The 13,775-nt window shown below is 37.9% G+C and overlaps 3 protein-coding genes across 3 annotated transcripts; 2 read left to right on the top strand and 1 right to left on the bottom strand.

Moving 5' to 3' along the window:
• Window positions 1-338: 338 nt before the first annotated feature.
• kitlgb (kit ligand b) lies at window positions 339-4,479 on the top strand (the record flags this gene model as incomplete). The annotated part of the gene is made up of 8 exons (XM_084113001.1): window positions 339-353; window positions 556-663; window positions 957-1,013; window positions 1,426-1,584; window positions 1,667-1,838; window positions 3,809-3,909; window positions 4,106-4,260; window positions 4,362-4,479. The coding sequence occupies 8 exons, from the start codon at window positions 339-341 to the stop codon at window positions 4,402-4,404; spliced, it is 810 nt and encodes a 269-aa protein (XP_083969127.1). The 3' UTR covers window positions 4,405-4,479.
• LOC311080985 (CD82 antigen) lies at window positions 2,058-11,830 on the bottom strand. Its single transcript, XM_084111308.1, has 9 exons — window positions 11,662-11,830; window positions 11,391-11,493; window positions 11,058-11,136; window positions 10,716-10,831; window positions 10,532-10,606; window positions 10,303-10,404; window positions 10,024-10,188; window positions 9,837-9,920; window positions 2,058-8,442 (listed from the first exon to the last, which is right to left on the bottom strand). The coding sequence occupies exons 2-9, from the start codon at window positions 11,454-11,456 to the stop codon at window positions 8,059-8,061; spliced, it is 1,071 nt and encodes a 356-aa protein (XP_083967434.1). The 5' UTR covers window positions 11,457-11,493; window positions 11,662-11,830; the 3' UTR covers window positions 2,058-8,058.
• A 732-nt stretch (window positions 11,831-12,562) lies between these two features.
• Window positions 12,563-13,771, top strand: lsm8 (LSM8 homolog, U6 small nuclear RNA associated). Its single transcript, XM_084110906.1, has 4 exons — window positions 12,563-12,689; window positions 13,147-13,187; window positions 13,266-13,393; window positions 13,501-13,771. Exons 1-4 carry the CDS (start codon window positions 12,659-12,661, stop codon window positions 13,589-13,591), a joined length of 291 nt encoding a protein of 96 aa, XP_083967032.1. The 5' UTR covers window positions 12,563-12,658; the 3' UTR covers window positions 13,592-13,771.
• Window positions 13,772-13,775: the final 4 nt, after the last annotated feature.

Below are 13,775 nucleotides of genomic sequence, written 5' to 3'. Positions count from 1 at the left end.
CAGAAGAACCTCCTTTGAATAGTTTTCTCTATTTTACACATAAAAGTGAGTCAAAGCGCCCTACCTCTTAAACACAGAGGACAAGTCCATCCGCCCCCATTCAATTCACAAAAGCGCTTCAGGGCGAAATTACGCACAGGCGTCGCGCGCTCAGCACGCCATGCTCTCCATCGGGACCGTAGGAGAAAGACACGCCACAACCACTGATCCCCATCCCGTCCTGTGATTATCTCCATTCAGATGAGCAGGCGGAAACATGCCTGCATTCCGCTGCCAGGGAAAGCGAAGAAAGTAAGGAGACGTACGGCTGATTTGTTTTTAATAATCCCATGTTCCACATGAGGGAGATTAAGGTGAGTACACGCACTTTTGGGGACGCGCACACCCACCTCGTAACTCACTTTCTACTCAATCGTTGATTACTTTTCATTATTTATTGGGGTTGTCTTGTAAAATTATAATGATTAAGAACACGGCACGTGATCATGTTCAGACTGGATAGGCGCTATTTACTGTCTCTAATACTGTAACCACATTGAGACTTTTTCCTTGCAGATCGGAGAAAGCATTTGTGTATTAGTGTTGCTTTTTTCTGGGCTTGTGACGTGCTCAGGTGTTTTTGGAAGCCCTTTAACTGATGATGTGGCCACGTTGGAAACATTGGTAAGATCTGCAACAGAGTTTTTATTCAGGCTGGTTGGTTTACTGGTCACTCAGGCTGGTTTTAGAGGGATTTTGAGCTGTTTCTCGTCTGGTCACGCTGAAGGACCAGTTGAAGACCAGCTTAGCCTGCTTGGAGACTTAGGTCAACAAACCATCTTAGGCTGATTTTCCAGCAGGGAAATCAATGACATTTGTACAATTTTTCTACACTAGTCAGGACTTTTTTTTTTCTTCTTCTTTTTGAAATAGTACATTTTATACAGCCAACCAATTTTTGTTTTTCAACCCATCAGAGTGAGAACATTCCCAGTGACTACAGAATACCTATCGACTTCATCACCAAGGATGTGGTTAGTGTGATGCATGATGATATTTGATAATACGGCTGCATCTACAGTGGCCCAAAATCATATTTGGACAATTGAGCTGCGCTTAATGTGTGAATTGAATTGCATTAGAGGATTAAATATCACACCACATGGCAAAGCTCTCCTCTCAACAAACATTTTTGGTATTCATAAACAAATTCAATTGATCGGTTTCATCATGTAAACCAAACAAACGTTTTACCTGGAAATGTCTTGAAAATGCAATCATGCATGTTTCTTTTAACTAAATAGCCCTTGGTTTGAAATTTTGATATTTCATGCAAGTGTCCAAATACATTTTGAGGCCATTAGCAGATAAAACATTATGTTTCACATGGGGACAGAGTTGTTGTGGTTTGTGTCGCCTAAACATGTTTCTTTTCTGATATTTAAGGGTGGAGCTTGCTGGCTATATGTAAATCTGTATAAAGTTGAAAGCAGTTTAAGAACATTGGCCCTCAAGTTTGGCAACCTGTCCACCAATAAAGCCAACATCACTATTTTTATAACAATGCTGCAGGGTTTTCGTTTCACTATGGAGGGAGAGGAGCTGGTAATTCTCTCTAATTTACATTGGTGTTCTTTGAAACGTTGTCATGGCTGTCGGCTCACTCTGGTTTGTTTGTCTTCACTAGGAGGTGACAATGCAAACATTTGAATGTCACTACAAAAGGGTAAAGTGGCCAACTAGACGATACTTCAACCACGTTAAAGAGGTTCTTGCAGTGGCCGGGTCCACTCTGGGCGAGTTTCGTCACTGCACACCTCCCCCCTGCCAGACCCCCGCAGCCCCTCCTTTCACACCAGGTGAATGCACAGAATATTGTTTTGTTATGTATATGATGCATGAGCAGGCAGAGATGGAATCTGAGGTTTTTGGAGGGGAAATATCTGCAGAATGGATGTAATTCTACAGAATGGATGCAAAGATGATAAAGCAGCGGATATGTACAATTTCAAATTCTGCGGAAAACTGTTGATTTTTTCAGGGTTCCAAGGAGGCAGATTCATTCATGAGATTGTTCAAACTTTAGTACATGCATGCAAAATTGGAGAATATGTGTGCAAAGCACACACTATAGCAGGTAAATCAGTAGTCTTGCTGTTTGTAAAGCAGGAGGGTAGCGTTAACCAAGCTTGCAGTGGCATTCTCGAGAATTGTGTGAAATTGTGTTTTTCGGAGGGTCCCGTATGAGAATGTCCTTGAGCTCCATAAAGATATGATTTACTGAGTCTGGTGTGGCGGAACTTGACAGGCCTCTACAAAGCCCAGACCTGTTTTTAACTTAGACATTTGTCTTGTTCTTTAAAAATGTAAATGTGAAAAATATATTCGTTAAGTATTTTGTTGAGTTTTAGTTGACAGAAAGTGCTAAATTAAATATTAAAACATTAATATTCCTTGTTGTGAGAACGTGAGCTCCTAAAATATTGTAATACAGTATTATGTATTATTTATGCTTTTTTTATTCATTGTCTGTGTTTTAGTGCATTGTTGTGGAAAGACCATATTCACAACATGAATTCTGATTAGCACGTAACTTTTATATATGGTTAATCTCATATGTACAAGATGCATTTCATTTGACAAATAATCACTGATTAAATGGATGAATCCAGTTTCTTAAACTCTTGTGATTTCATAAAAAAAAATTTAAAATGAAAGCATTTATAACAAAATTTCATTATTTTATTTGTTTGTCATATGTCATGTGACCATCAACTGAGAACTGTGAACATGTGAATGTGTTATTAAATTATTTAAATATTAACTTAAATAGATAAAAAGATCTCAGGGGCTACATTAAATATTTTGTGTCAAAGGAGTTTGGCTGAAAAAACCAAGGATATTTTTTTAAAATTTTGTGACAGTTTCTCATTTAGGTTCGTGAGCATGCCTGCAAAGTTTTGACTCCCTGAGGTGTTGTGGAATATGTGTACAAAATTTCTGACGATTTTGATGTTCACAGGCAATTTTATCTGCAATTTCATGGTTAACCACATCTGCACACATCCAAAATAAAAAGAAAAAAATGTATACCATTTTCATGTCAGTTTCTAAACTACCCTCTGAGAGTATTTAAAATTACATTCATGCATTTGGCAGACATTTTTATCCCAAAGAAATGTACACTGCGTTGAAGGCGTACATTTTTAGCAGTTCAAGTATTTGGAATGCATGATTTTGGCGTTGCTAGCGTCATGCTCTTCTGTTTGAGTTCCAAGAAACCACACAAACATAAAACAAAACCATTTATAATAAAAAAACTACATTTTAAAATTTTCATTTAAAAAGTTACAAATATTCACATTTCAAAAATGGTTAAAAAATTGTTGGTAAATACAGTTTTAAAAATAATTAGTTTTTGATGTAATGTGTGAGAAGTATTAATATTAAAGATTTACTGTTTTGACCTGATTTTAACCTGAATCCAATTAGGGTCCATTTAAACCGCAACATAAAAATCTTACCCAAAATTCGAACATAATACAAGTTTAACTACCGTTTTCATCAGTAATTTCATTGAGGAGATTAACACTGGCTCACTGATGCTCTTGTGTTTGAATGGAAGCAAATGTCCCAACATATAGAAAGCCTTCTCAGAAGAATGGAAGACGCTAGGGAGGATAAGCTCCTTATTAATGCCAATGCTTTTGAAATTAAATGCTCATTAAACACAAATGGGTGTGGTGTTCAGATGTCCACATACTTCTTGCTATATAGTGTAGTGTACACGTAAGAACTAAAAAGGGAATTTGCTTTTATGTTCTGGCAGGCCAAAGCAGACAGAAGAACGGTATGAACGGAGCGATTCACGGGCTCCTGGCGGTGCTCATCATCCCCTGCATTGCGCTTCTTGTTCTCTGTGTCAGTATGGTAAGTTAGTACCCTTATTACACAATATATAACCATGTTTACCAGCAGCTGCGTCACAATAGTGAGGAAGCCCTGAAGGCGATCAATTACATTTTTGGCATTTTTGCATTGACATGCTTCGAGAACACCCGTGTCTTGCAAGGTGTCTCACTAAGGTCAATTATGAGAGAAAATACAAAGTTTTCTCAATCTGCAGGTATTCAGAAGAGGAGGCTGTTGTGCGCAAAGAATGCATGAAGTTGCTCTCAGTTTGCCTGAGCCCCACGACGGAGCTGAAGAAAGCAGAACCGAGCCCCACAGCGGAGCTGCGCGAAGGGATTCTGGTTCCAGCTCCAGCAGTCAACAGGACAGGTAGCAGTCTGTTAGTTGCAACAAGTCTTTGCCTTTTTACCAGTCATAGTAAACAAGACCTAACAAAGCCTATTTTCCATTACCATATGGCATCCTCACAGGGCGTGGCTGGATTCTTTAGGGTGTGCAGACACAGAGGTTTAATCAAAAATGCATGAGGGAAACCAACGGAAACAGCTGTATTTTTGTGGTCGAAATTACCGGATTTATGAAGCGGACAATGAAGGGAATATTTTGGCGGCGACAGGAGGGGTGCATCAGATGTTTCTAGATTTACTCATCAAGCCGTACCTGCTCACCACAAAAAAACATTAGGCTGAAGAGACAAATCGCAACTTGTGTCGGATCCATTAACCAATCATTGAGAATCCGGGATGCCATCCTAAAAACAGCCATGGAAAAACCTTTATGATTTCATCCGGCAGGAAGTGCATCTCTTTGATGGGCTCGTTGGCTGGTCGGCTGCAATGCCCGCGGCAGCTCGTTGGTTTTGAGGAACGCTACAGATCCTGCAGGCCTCTGTGCAGAGGATAAATGGCTTTTTTGTACCAGCGCCCCATTGCATGAGGACGGTACTTAATGTTGCACCAGAAAACGTCTCTGGAACAGAGCTCGGGCTTGTCTAGAAACACGTTTGATTTAGAGCCTGGACAACACTGCTAAGATTTTTGGGGTTTTACTACTCATTTATTCGCTGATACTGACGGAGGGGATCTTGAAGCCCTTGATGCGCGTCTGTGAACACTGGATCCTCACAAGATCCGGTTCTTCTGTAGAGGGAGGTATCAGACATCGCAACCTCGTTTCATTCACTTTGGCTTTAACATGTCCAAACTCTGTCTCTCTCACACAAACACACTCCAGCTGGAAGAATCCAACGTCTCTGTCCCTCTTGAGAGGGTCTGTAAGCCAGGTCATCGGTCCGATTGCGTTGTATTAACTAGTTTTGCCGTGTACACATGCTCACACACTCTGGCAGTGTAACAAGAGCTGATTGTTTTCGAGACAATATGGGGAAACCCAGAGAGCATGAGAAAAGAGCTCACATGATAAAGATGTAACATTAACATGACTCATGTCCCATAATTTAATCTCACTTGCTATAGAATCTCTCGCTCGTTCTCTTCCGGTGTCCGTTTTTCTTCTCACTGTTGCTAAATAACATTTATATCATGAGATTAAGGCCAACTAAGTAGATTAGAATAGATTTTTTTTGCGATTAGAACAGCATTTAGAATATAATTCTATTTTGTTTTAAAAGGGGTAGTTAACCCAAAATTGAAAATCATTTACTCACCATGGTATCGTATGACTTACTTTCTTCCATTGAACACAAAAGGAGAGGTTTTGACGAATGTTCATGCTGCTTATTTCCATACAAGAAAAGCCCTAAAGCCAATAAACCAATTTAACATTTCACAAAAAGAAATTTTGGTTCTGTCTGATAAATATGTTCATTGTTAATGTGAACTACACCTGTTCTAAGACACCTTTGTGAACTGACTTCATACCCGTTAGTTAAAAGACATTGTAAAATTAAGTGAAATTGGGTTTGCTTATTTGCACTTGGTTTGTTGATGCCACTTGTTTTGATATTTTGTATCTAAGGCAACTGAATTCATACATTATATGCAACTTCCAAATACATTCTCTAAAGGAATTTTGAAGTGCAATGAGATTTGCGAAAAACCTCTGTAAATATCGACTTAAATTAATTCAGAAACCCTTGTTATTAGTGACTGGTGGGCATTAAGTGAACTGCAGCCAGCAACTTGTGCTTGCATTCATGCTCAGGTAACGTACAAGAGACTCAACGTGATTCAAGGCCATGATATACTCACAACTCAGTTTAGAAGTACAAATTTGGAAATACCTTTGCTGGAAACATCCAGATGCTGTCCACACATTTGTAAATAAATATGTGCTGTTCGCTTTCCTCCCAATAACAAACCAAACACACAACAAAAATGACAGCGTGGAGAAAGCGGCAGTTAAGAAAGCGTCTGATCATAGCGATGTGGATGTATTAAAATTAAAATTACACTGTTATGAAAGAATGGCTTTTTCGGTCTTATCCTGAACATTGTATAAGCATTTGTCAATGACCGGAAGAGAGGCTCTCGGGAGCGCATAAACGTCATCCTTTTGAGTTTCCGGGCAAAAGCATAGAGTTCTTCACATAAAAATCAGGCTTTCATAGACAACCTAGGAATTCGGTGAAGTTTCAAGCTGTTACAAGCTGTTCACAAATTGGCAATAAATAAGCGATTAATACATTCTTAGATTTAGCCCCTTTAAATTTCGGTGTATTGTGCACGAAGCTGCCATTTGGCTCCAGAATAGTCATGTGGACTACATTTAGAACGATTTTTTGGTGCTTTTTTATTTTATTTTTGGAGCTTGACAGGCCATTGTTACAATATAAGAGCAGCATGAACATTCTTCAAAACGTCTCATTTTGTGAGGGTCCATAAATGAGAGTTTTTGTTTTTAGATAAACTATTCCTTTAAAATATGACCTAAAACAACCCTTTTATGCTATTTTCGAAGAGTTTTTGTTTTTTCGCGTATCCCAGATAGTCCTAAAAATCCCCCGTTGACTCATTGTGCATCACTCTGTCATTCTTCCAGAGCGGAATCAGGTACTGGGAGTGGAAATCTCAAGCTCCTCTCCATGTAACTTTCTCTTTTGTCTCCATCAATGCGTGTGCTGTCAACTGTTGTCATAAAGCATGACTGCCAACTCATAACCGCACGAGGTCGATAATGTCAGCCTGGCTATCATCAGCCGCAGAGCGACCGTAACAAAGGGCCCTCTCATGCGGACAGAAACGCCGCTCTTTATGGTCTATAGTGAGTGTCGTCCATCAAACTTCAGTCAAAGCCCACTCTTGACTCGCCGACTCAGCTTCCGACACACACACAGATACATTCACACACTGAACGGCCCCCAGTGTCATTAACATCAAGTATTGACTCATAAAGCAGGTCTGAGTGTGCAATGATTTACTAAACAACCCCTTGAATCATCTGAATGTCACAGAGGAATCTCCGTGGCACGAAAAGCAAAGGATGACTAATGGTTTATATGCATTTTAAATACAGTTTGTGTGTTTTTTGTTCTCTATTGATTAGTAATAATCAAAATAATTTAAATATAGCTGTTAAATATAAAACATGTTTATTTTTTAATTGTATAGTTTAAGTAGAATACAGGTCGATTTTTATTCTTTATTTAAAAAGAGTAACAATTTTTTATTTTATATATTCATTAATATTTTCGCCATATAACAGTGTTGTAAAATTGAATAATAATATTTTTGCAAGTTATATTGTGTGGATTGTCTCATATTGTATCGATTATGATTTCAGGTCAGTATTTTTATATAATTACACTTCTACAGTTATCCAATACCTGTAAACTTGTCATGTGGCATTCAAATAAAATGGAAGCTTAAGATAAAATCTTTCAAAAAATGAGTAATTGTCTGTCATCGAACCCAAAACAGACTTGTACAGAAATATGTTTAGTTGCCGTTAAAAAGGTTTTGACCCGAGAGGTCTGGAATGAATTTTTCGAGAAGGAGATGCTGGTTGTCTTTAAAGTGACAAACAATACCCCTGGGAACAGGCACAAACCTGAACTTAGTGAAACAAAACAATGGTCTTACGAGAAGGTTTTAAATGTCTTTGGTCAGACATAGACCGCAGCTTGCTCTTTGTACAGCATGTTATTTTTAAAACAGCAAATTAGCCCATCCCAATCTGATCACGTTACTCCAGAGAAGAAATCTGGCTTTAGTAATCATCATGATTGTAGCTCTGATGGTAGTTCTGGTGACGCATATACCCCTGATCATAACTGCCATTATAGCTCTGTTGGTGTTGCAAATTATGAGGGCTAGTATTGTACATTTGACTGTTGCCCTGTTCGTAAAATACAGGATTGTTATATTGATCATAATTCTCATCCGCATATTTCCTGTGAGGATAGTTGCCACTGTTCATTTGAGGGTTAGGGGTTTGAATTTCAAACGGGTGATTGTCTGTACTGTACTGTTGGTGTTCAGGCTCCGCTGCAGGATTGTCCTCCATGGCGTTCAGCAGATTATTGGGATGCAGTTCCCTCGTCTTGCGCCCGATGCATTTGCAGGTTTGGATGCCAAAGATAAACTGAAGAATCTGAGCATTATGAGACAAAGCAATTAGATTTGTGCAAGAATGTTTATATTAAAATACTGGTAAGACTTTACAATAAGGTTCTATTTGTAACACATTAATTAACTACATAAGTTAACATCCCAGCTAACAACGTTTGGTTCCCAGAACAGATATACTAACGTTCTCTGTTGGTTAGCCAGGAAAGTTTTCTTTACATAAATAGAATGTTCCCTGTTGGTTTGGAGAACGTTTGTACATTCTCAGAATGTTCACATTAAGTTCTCGGAATGAAGTTTCTCTAACCTCTTTACTCTGATATAATTTACCCTGCTTTACCTCAGTAATCATCAGCACTGCCACATCCTATATAGTATAAGTGGCATGGAAGACGGATGAATGGATGGACATGAATAATCAGTAGCTTACTTCAAACCATGTCTTGTTTTGATCTATTGTTTAATCATTAGAAATAATCCAAGCACATAAATCATTATATGGAGGATTCAATTAGATTAAATTTGTCCATTAAAATGTAAGATTTCGTAGAGCTTGTATGTACCACAATAACCCAGATTTATATTTAATTACATTATAATATGTACATGAAAAATCGGAAACAACTATGGGACATCGTCGTGCAGAAGCAAGCATCACAACAGAGAAAGAAACCTCAAGGTTGATCCAGGTAAATGTGTGCAAATATTTAGGGACCCATTATTTTGCCTGGGGCCTCTAAATCACTAAATCCTCCCCTGCTACTGCTAATACATACACAGATTGATATACACATATTTTGTATGCTCATACCATCGTCTCTGTGTATCTATTACATCCATAAATCCTGTAGCAGATCTAGACAGGTGGAGCTGGGGGAGGTGGAGGGGTTCAGAGGAGCTCTGATAGCACTCTGCAGGACTAGCTTACAGCAAACACTGAACCAGACTATTTAAATGTCTCATTGGCTGCAGGATCAATGATGTAATTGCTTGTAGATTGCATGTAAAGACCAATCAGCCTGCGCCCTCTAGAGTTTCAAGACTGAACTAGATATTTAATACATTAACTAACATCAAACTAATGTGATCTTATGGTAAAGTGCTACCATAATTTCAGTTTAAAGCAGTTTAAAAATATTCCAGGTTAAATACAATTTAAACTCAATCACTAAAAGTGCATTGCATTATGCACTTACCAGGGAGAAATATAAAGTACAACAGTTTTATTTTATCTGTACAAGTGAAAAATGCTTATTTTTAGTGTGTTACTTACAAGAGAGAAAATACAAGCTATTTATTTTATTTTATTTTACTTTAGCTGTATAAGTCCAAGATGTCAACTTGTACTTAACCCAGAATACTATCTGAATTGGTTACATGTTGTGTGAAAAATCATTTAGTTCTTTACTCTCTCTTTACCTGAATCACAAAAAGGCCAACCACCATTCCAAGTATTACGGTTATATTCATCTCTAGCCAGTCCTCAAAAACCTTCTCACAGCCCTATCACCAAAAAAAAAAAAAAACGGTTTTAGTGTGCAAATTAAATCAACAGGGAAAAGATTAAGTAAAGGTTGGGATGATGGAAAAAGGCAACATATGTTACCTTTTCATAGATGTCTGAACCATTTCCAAAGCTGTGTGTTCCATCCAGAATTACAGGGCAGGTACCATTAAAACAGGAACACGGGTAGATGTCAGCCTCTTCCAGGGATTTAATAACTGTGTTATTCCTCCATTCATTTGGGGTCAGCCTACCACAGCATTTTGCCTACAGCAAAGATAAAATAAAAAAGTACCTCTATCAAATCACCTTGCTATATAGCTGATTGTCAGATAAGACTGTTGCATTCTTGATCAGTAAAGGTGTAAATCATGTACGTACAGCAGTCTGCACACTGTCAAGAAGTTTCCAGGACGTATGGGTTTCATTTCCTCCATACTGCCTAATGATGCCGTCCACATTTTCCCTAAACAATTGCCCAATCTGGTAACATTCGACATATACGTTAGGACAATTTGTTTAATCAAGCAGTTACTTCTTAGCGAATGTCTCAAGTGAATTTGAAGTCAGCTGTGATTTTCCGTACTGTATTAATAAAGCAACGACTTGCCTTCTGCCTTTGTATTATTAGCACTAAGGTGATGAAAATCTGACCCAGTATGATAACGATTAAGAAGCACAGATACTGAAAAAAAAACAGAAAAGATGAAATGTTAACAGCAAGCTTTTAAAACAGCGTAAAAGTTATTATCAGTGTCTTTGTGTGCTGTACATGAATGTACAGTCATGCTTACAAATATGATGAAACATCTGCTCTCAAAATAGGCACCAGCACAACCCAGCAAAGACACAACAACCACAACAAGTCCGATGAAAAAGAGCCCTCCAGCCACCAACTTTACGTCCTCTCCTAAGAGACCACACGTTTCGCCTCATTAACACCACAAAATCAGATATAAGGACAAACGCTCACTCTAAATTGGCTATGGATGGTACAGACTCTTTTTTAAAGAGAGACAACATCTTGCCCTAAAACATTATTATAGGTACTATGGTGCAAATTGCAACAAACATGTATTGTTAAGATAACTCGTATTTTGAGTTGAAACATAATGATAGACTATCACAAAACTTACCGGAGCTGAGAACACTTACAAAGCTGTCTTTGTCAAACAAAATCCAAGCAGAACACGCAAAAATGCTGATGCCAAGAATCTGTCAAGATTATTGAATTTGTTACTTGTTTGTACATGTCATGCATGAATTTAGATGTTTTATTTGAGTCTATGTCTTTATATACTGCTGGCAGAAAACGAGCACATCACATTATGGGCTGAATGTCAATGTCCACTGTATGATTCATATATCTGATTGCTGTCCAGGAAGCTCTTTGTAACTAATAAACATAAAATGTCTCTAAAATCCTTGCCAATAACATACAGATCTATGGTTCATAGATTTAATCTTACCACAAAGAAGGAATTGACAAGCATTAGAAAGAATTTCAGGATCTGAAGTTTATCGTCTGCTTTCATGTTGCCTTTAACAAACCGTTACAGCTTCACATGAAACCTAAAAGAGGTTGTGCGGAAACAGACAACACAAATATAAGTTACAAAAAGACCATATTCCTTGAAGAATAGCGTTCACAAAGAAATTAAAAACAAAATACTGATTAACACATCAAAACTACCTGTCCATTGAGTGCCACAGGAATTCACTTTAAAAGGTTTGAATTACCTGTATTGCTAAACCAGTTTTCCTTGTTATTTGTCTGCTTTGGAATGGTAAAAGTCTTAAGTTTTTACATTATACATCCATTTTTCTTCTGTGGTTCACCGTTCAAGTAGCCTATGTGTATTTCATATACTATCTGGTAACATAATGGTTTCCTGGAGATCCTTGTAATGCATCTCAGGCTTAAAGTTCACTTCCTCATAACAACATAAATGATTAACTTTAACAATCACTTGTGTTGTGCTTTTACACCCGCATGTGCCCAGTGTTAGTGTTTTAATGAGGGGTTTTGACAGTGTTCAGAATGTGAAAAAATGATTTCCTTTTGCTATATTGTGCAATGGTTTGTTTAGTTTTTTTGTTGTTTCACCAGTTTCATCTACTAATAAAAAGGTAGCAAGAAGTACCATGGCTTGAACTGTGGCTTTTGGACATTAAACCATTGTCATGACTATTTTGTAAATAGGCTATATGGTAACTAGTTTGGACTTGTATCCTGATTAAAATAAAATAATATTTGAATTGACTACCTTGGAATTCCAAGTAAATAGCATTAGTATGATAATCATTTAATAGGAATCAAAATAGCATCTGATATCATCACGGTACCATTACACCATTACAACACTTTTGTGTTGTTAATGCCATCGTCAACATCATCATCATCAGTACTTCCATCGGCCCCCACTGTGACATTTTCAACAATTGCCTTTTCAGCAAGAACCGATTCTAATCTCAAAAGTTGCTCGTTAGAAACTATTGTATAGACCCTACTTGAAGAAACCGGAAGAAACCTATAGCCTGCGCCATCTGCTGGACTACATAAATGACCATTATGTTCTATTGCTCCTACTCGACTAGTACTGCCTGTAGCTGAGCTTGATAGGTCATCGGCTACTCAAGTCTCCGTTTTCATTTCCGGCTCATGTCGCAGCTGAACGAATGTGTTTCGTTGTAGTTTTGCTCGAGCCCAGGTGGATTTAAACACGCACCAACAGAGATGTCTACCGCTCTCGAGAGTTACATTAACCGTATCCTTTGCAGCATTTCATGATAAGCACATTGACAGTGTTGTAGCTTAATGAATGTGGGCATTTTGTTGTTTTAATGACAATGTTTATGTTTCAATGGACGCGAGATGTGGCGCGCGAGCAAGCGATTTAGCATGTAATGAACGTGATAAAGCCATCATCGCGTTTTAGTGTGCATTTACTACATAACAGTACTGTATTACAGTGTATATGCATAATGCATGGATAAATTGTGTCTGGTTATGTGTTTATACAATGTATATACTAGCATGCATGTAATATGTCTGATGATTATATTTAATTAATAGAAATATGCTATTTAAGCATGCATAATATGCTATTTGACTCTGTGTACTACATTATATATGTTAATTTAATATTTAAATGTGAACTGCCTAAGTAGTAGTAGTGTGTGTGTTAAAGATATCTTTATAAGCCTGAACTCGCATATTTCAAGGGACAGTTGCCATCGTCACATCAGATGGCAGGATGATTGTGGTGAGTTTTTCTCAATAATCATTGTCTGTGTGCATTAATAAAGGAGCCTGCTTATGACATTTATTGTCTTGATCTTAGGGGACGCTAAAGGGTTTTGATCAGACAATCAACCTCATCCTGGATGAAAGCCACGAGCGGGTGTTCAGCTCTTCCCAGGGAGTGGAGCAGGTGGTTCTGGGACTGTATATTGTCAGAGGTGATAATGTGTAAGTATTATGCTCCTAGTATTTCTCATACTTGTTTACATAGTGCAAGACTTCATTGGATTTTAGAAGCCATAAAAGTAACAGACTTGTATGTTCATTTGTTTAAGGGCTGTAATTGGTGAAATCGATGAAGAAACAGATTCTGCGCTGGATCTTGGAAACATAAGAGCAGAACCGCTGAACTCTGTGGTGCACTGATGCCTCCCAAACAAGGACAGAAACATCCACATTTAGATGAATCTCCCCATCTCTTACCCTAGGAAATCTGCAGGCATTGAAAATCAGCTATATTATTTGTCATTTTTAATCTTGAAGAAAATAGACTGAGTGCATATCCTTTTTTACGTGTGTTGAAATAAAAAAAAAAAGTGGAAATTATTTG

Source organism: Abramis brama (genome assembly GCF_963993115.1).
Source record: "Abramis brama genome assembly, chromosome: 4".
Classification (NCBI taxonomy): Eukaryota; Metazoa; Chordata; class Actinopteri; order Cypriniformes; family Leuciscidae; genus Abramis; species Abramis brama.
Note: the sequence above shows the minus strand (reverse complement) of the source record. Positions and strands in the feature narration are given on the sequence as shown.

Excerpts from the sequence above, each read along its gene's own strand:
- LOC311080985 (XM_084111308.1), bottom strand. The coding sequence starts at position 11,456 with ATGAAAGCAGACGATAAACTTCAGATCCTGAAATTCTTTCTAATGCTT. Across the intron at positions 9,921-10,023 it reads GTTCAGACATCTATGAAAAG|GGCTGTGAGAAGGTTTTTGA; the intron begins GTAACATATGTT and ends TTTTGGTGATAG. Across the intron at positions 8,443-9,836 it reads TTGGCCTTTTTGTGATTCAG|ATTCTTCAGTTTATCTTTGG; the intron begins GTAAAGAGAGAG and ends CATAATGCTCAG.
- lsm8 (XM_084110906.1), top strand. The coding sequence starts at position 12,659 with ATGTCTACCGCTCTCGAGAGTTACATTAACC. Across the intron at positions 12,690-13,146 it reads TCTCGAGAGTTACATTAACC|GGACAGTTGCCATCGTCACA; the intron begins GTATCCTTTGCA and ends GCATATTTCAAG. Across the intron at positions 13,188-13,265 it reads CAGATGGCAGGATGATTGTG|GGGACGCTAAAGGGTTTTGA; the intron begins GTGAGTTTTTCT and ends TCTTGATCTTAG.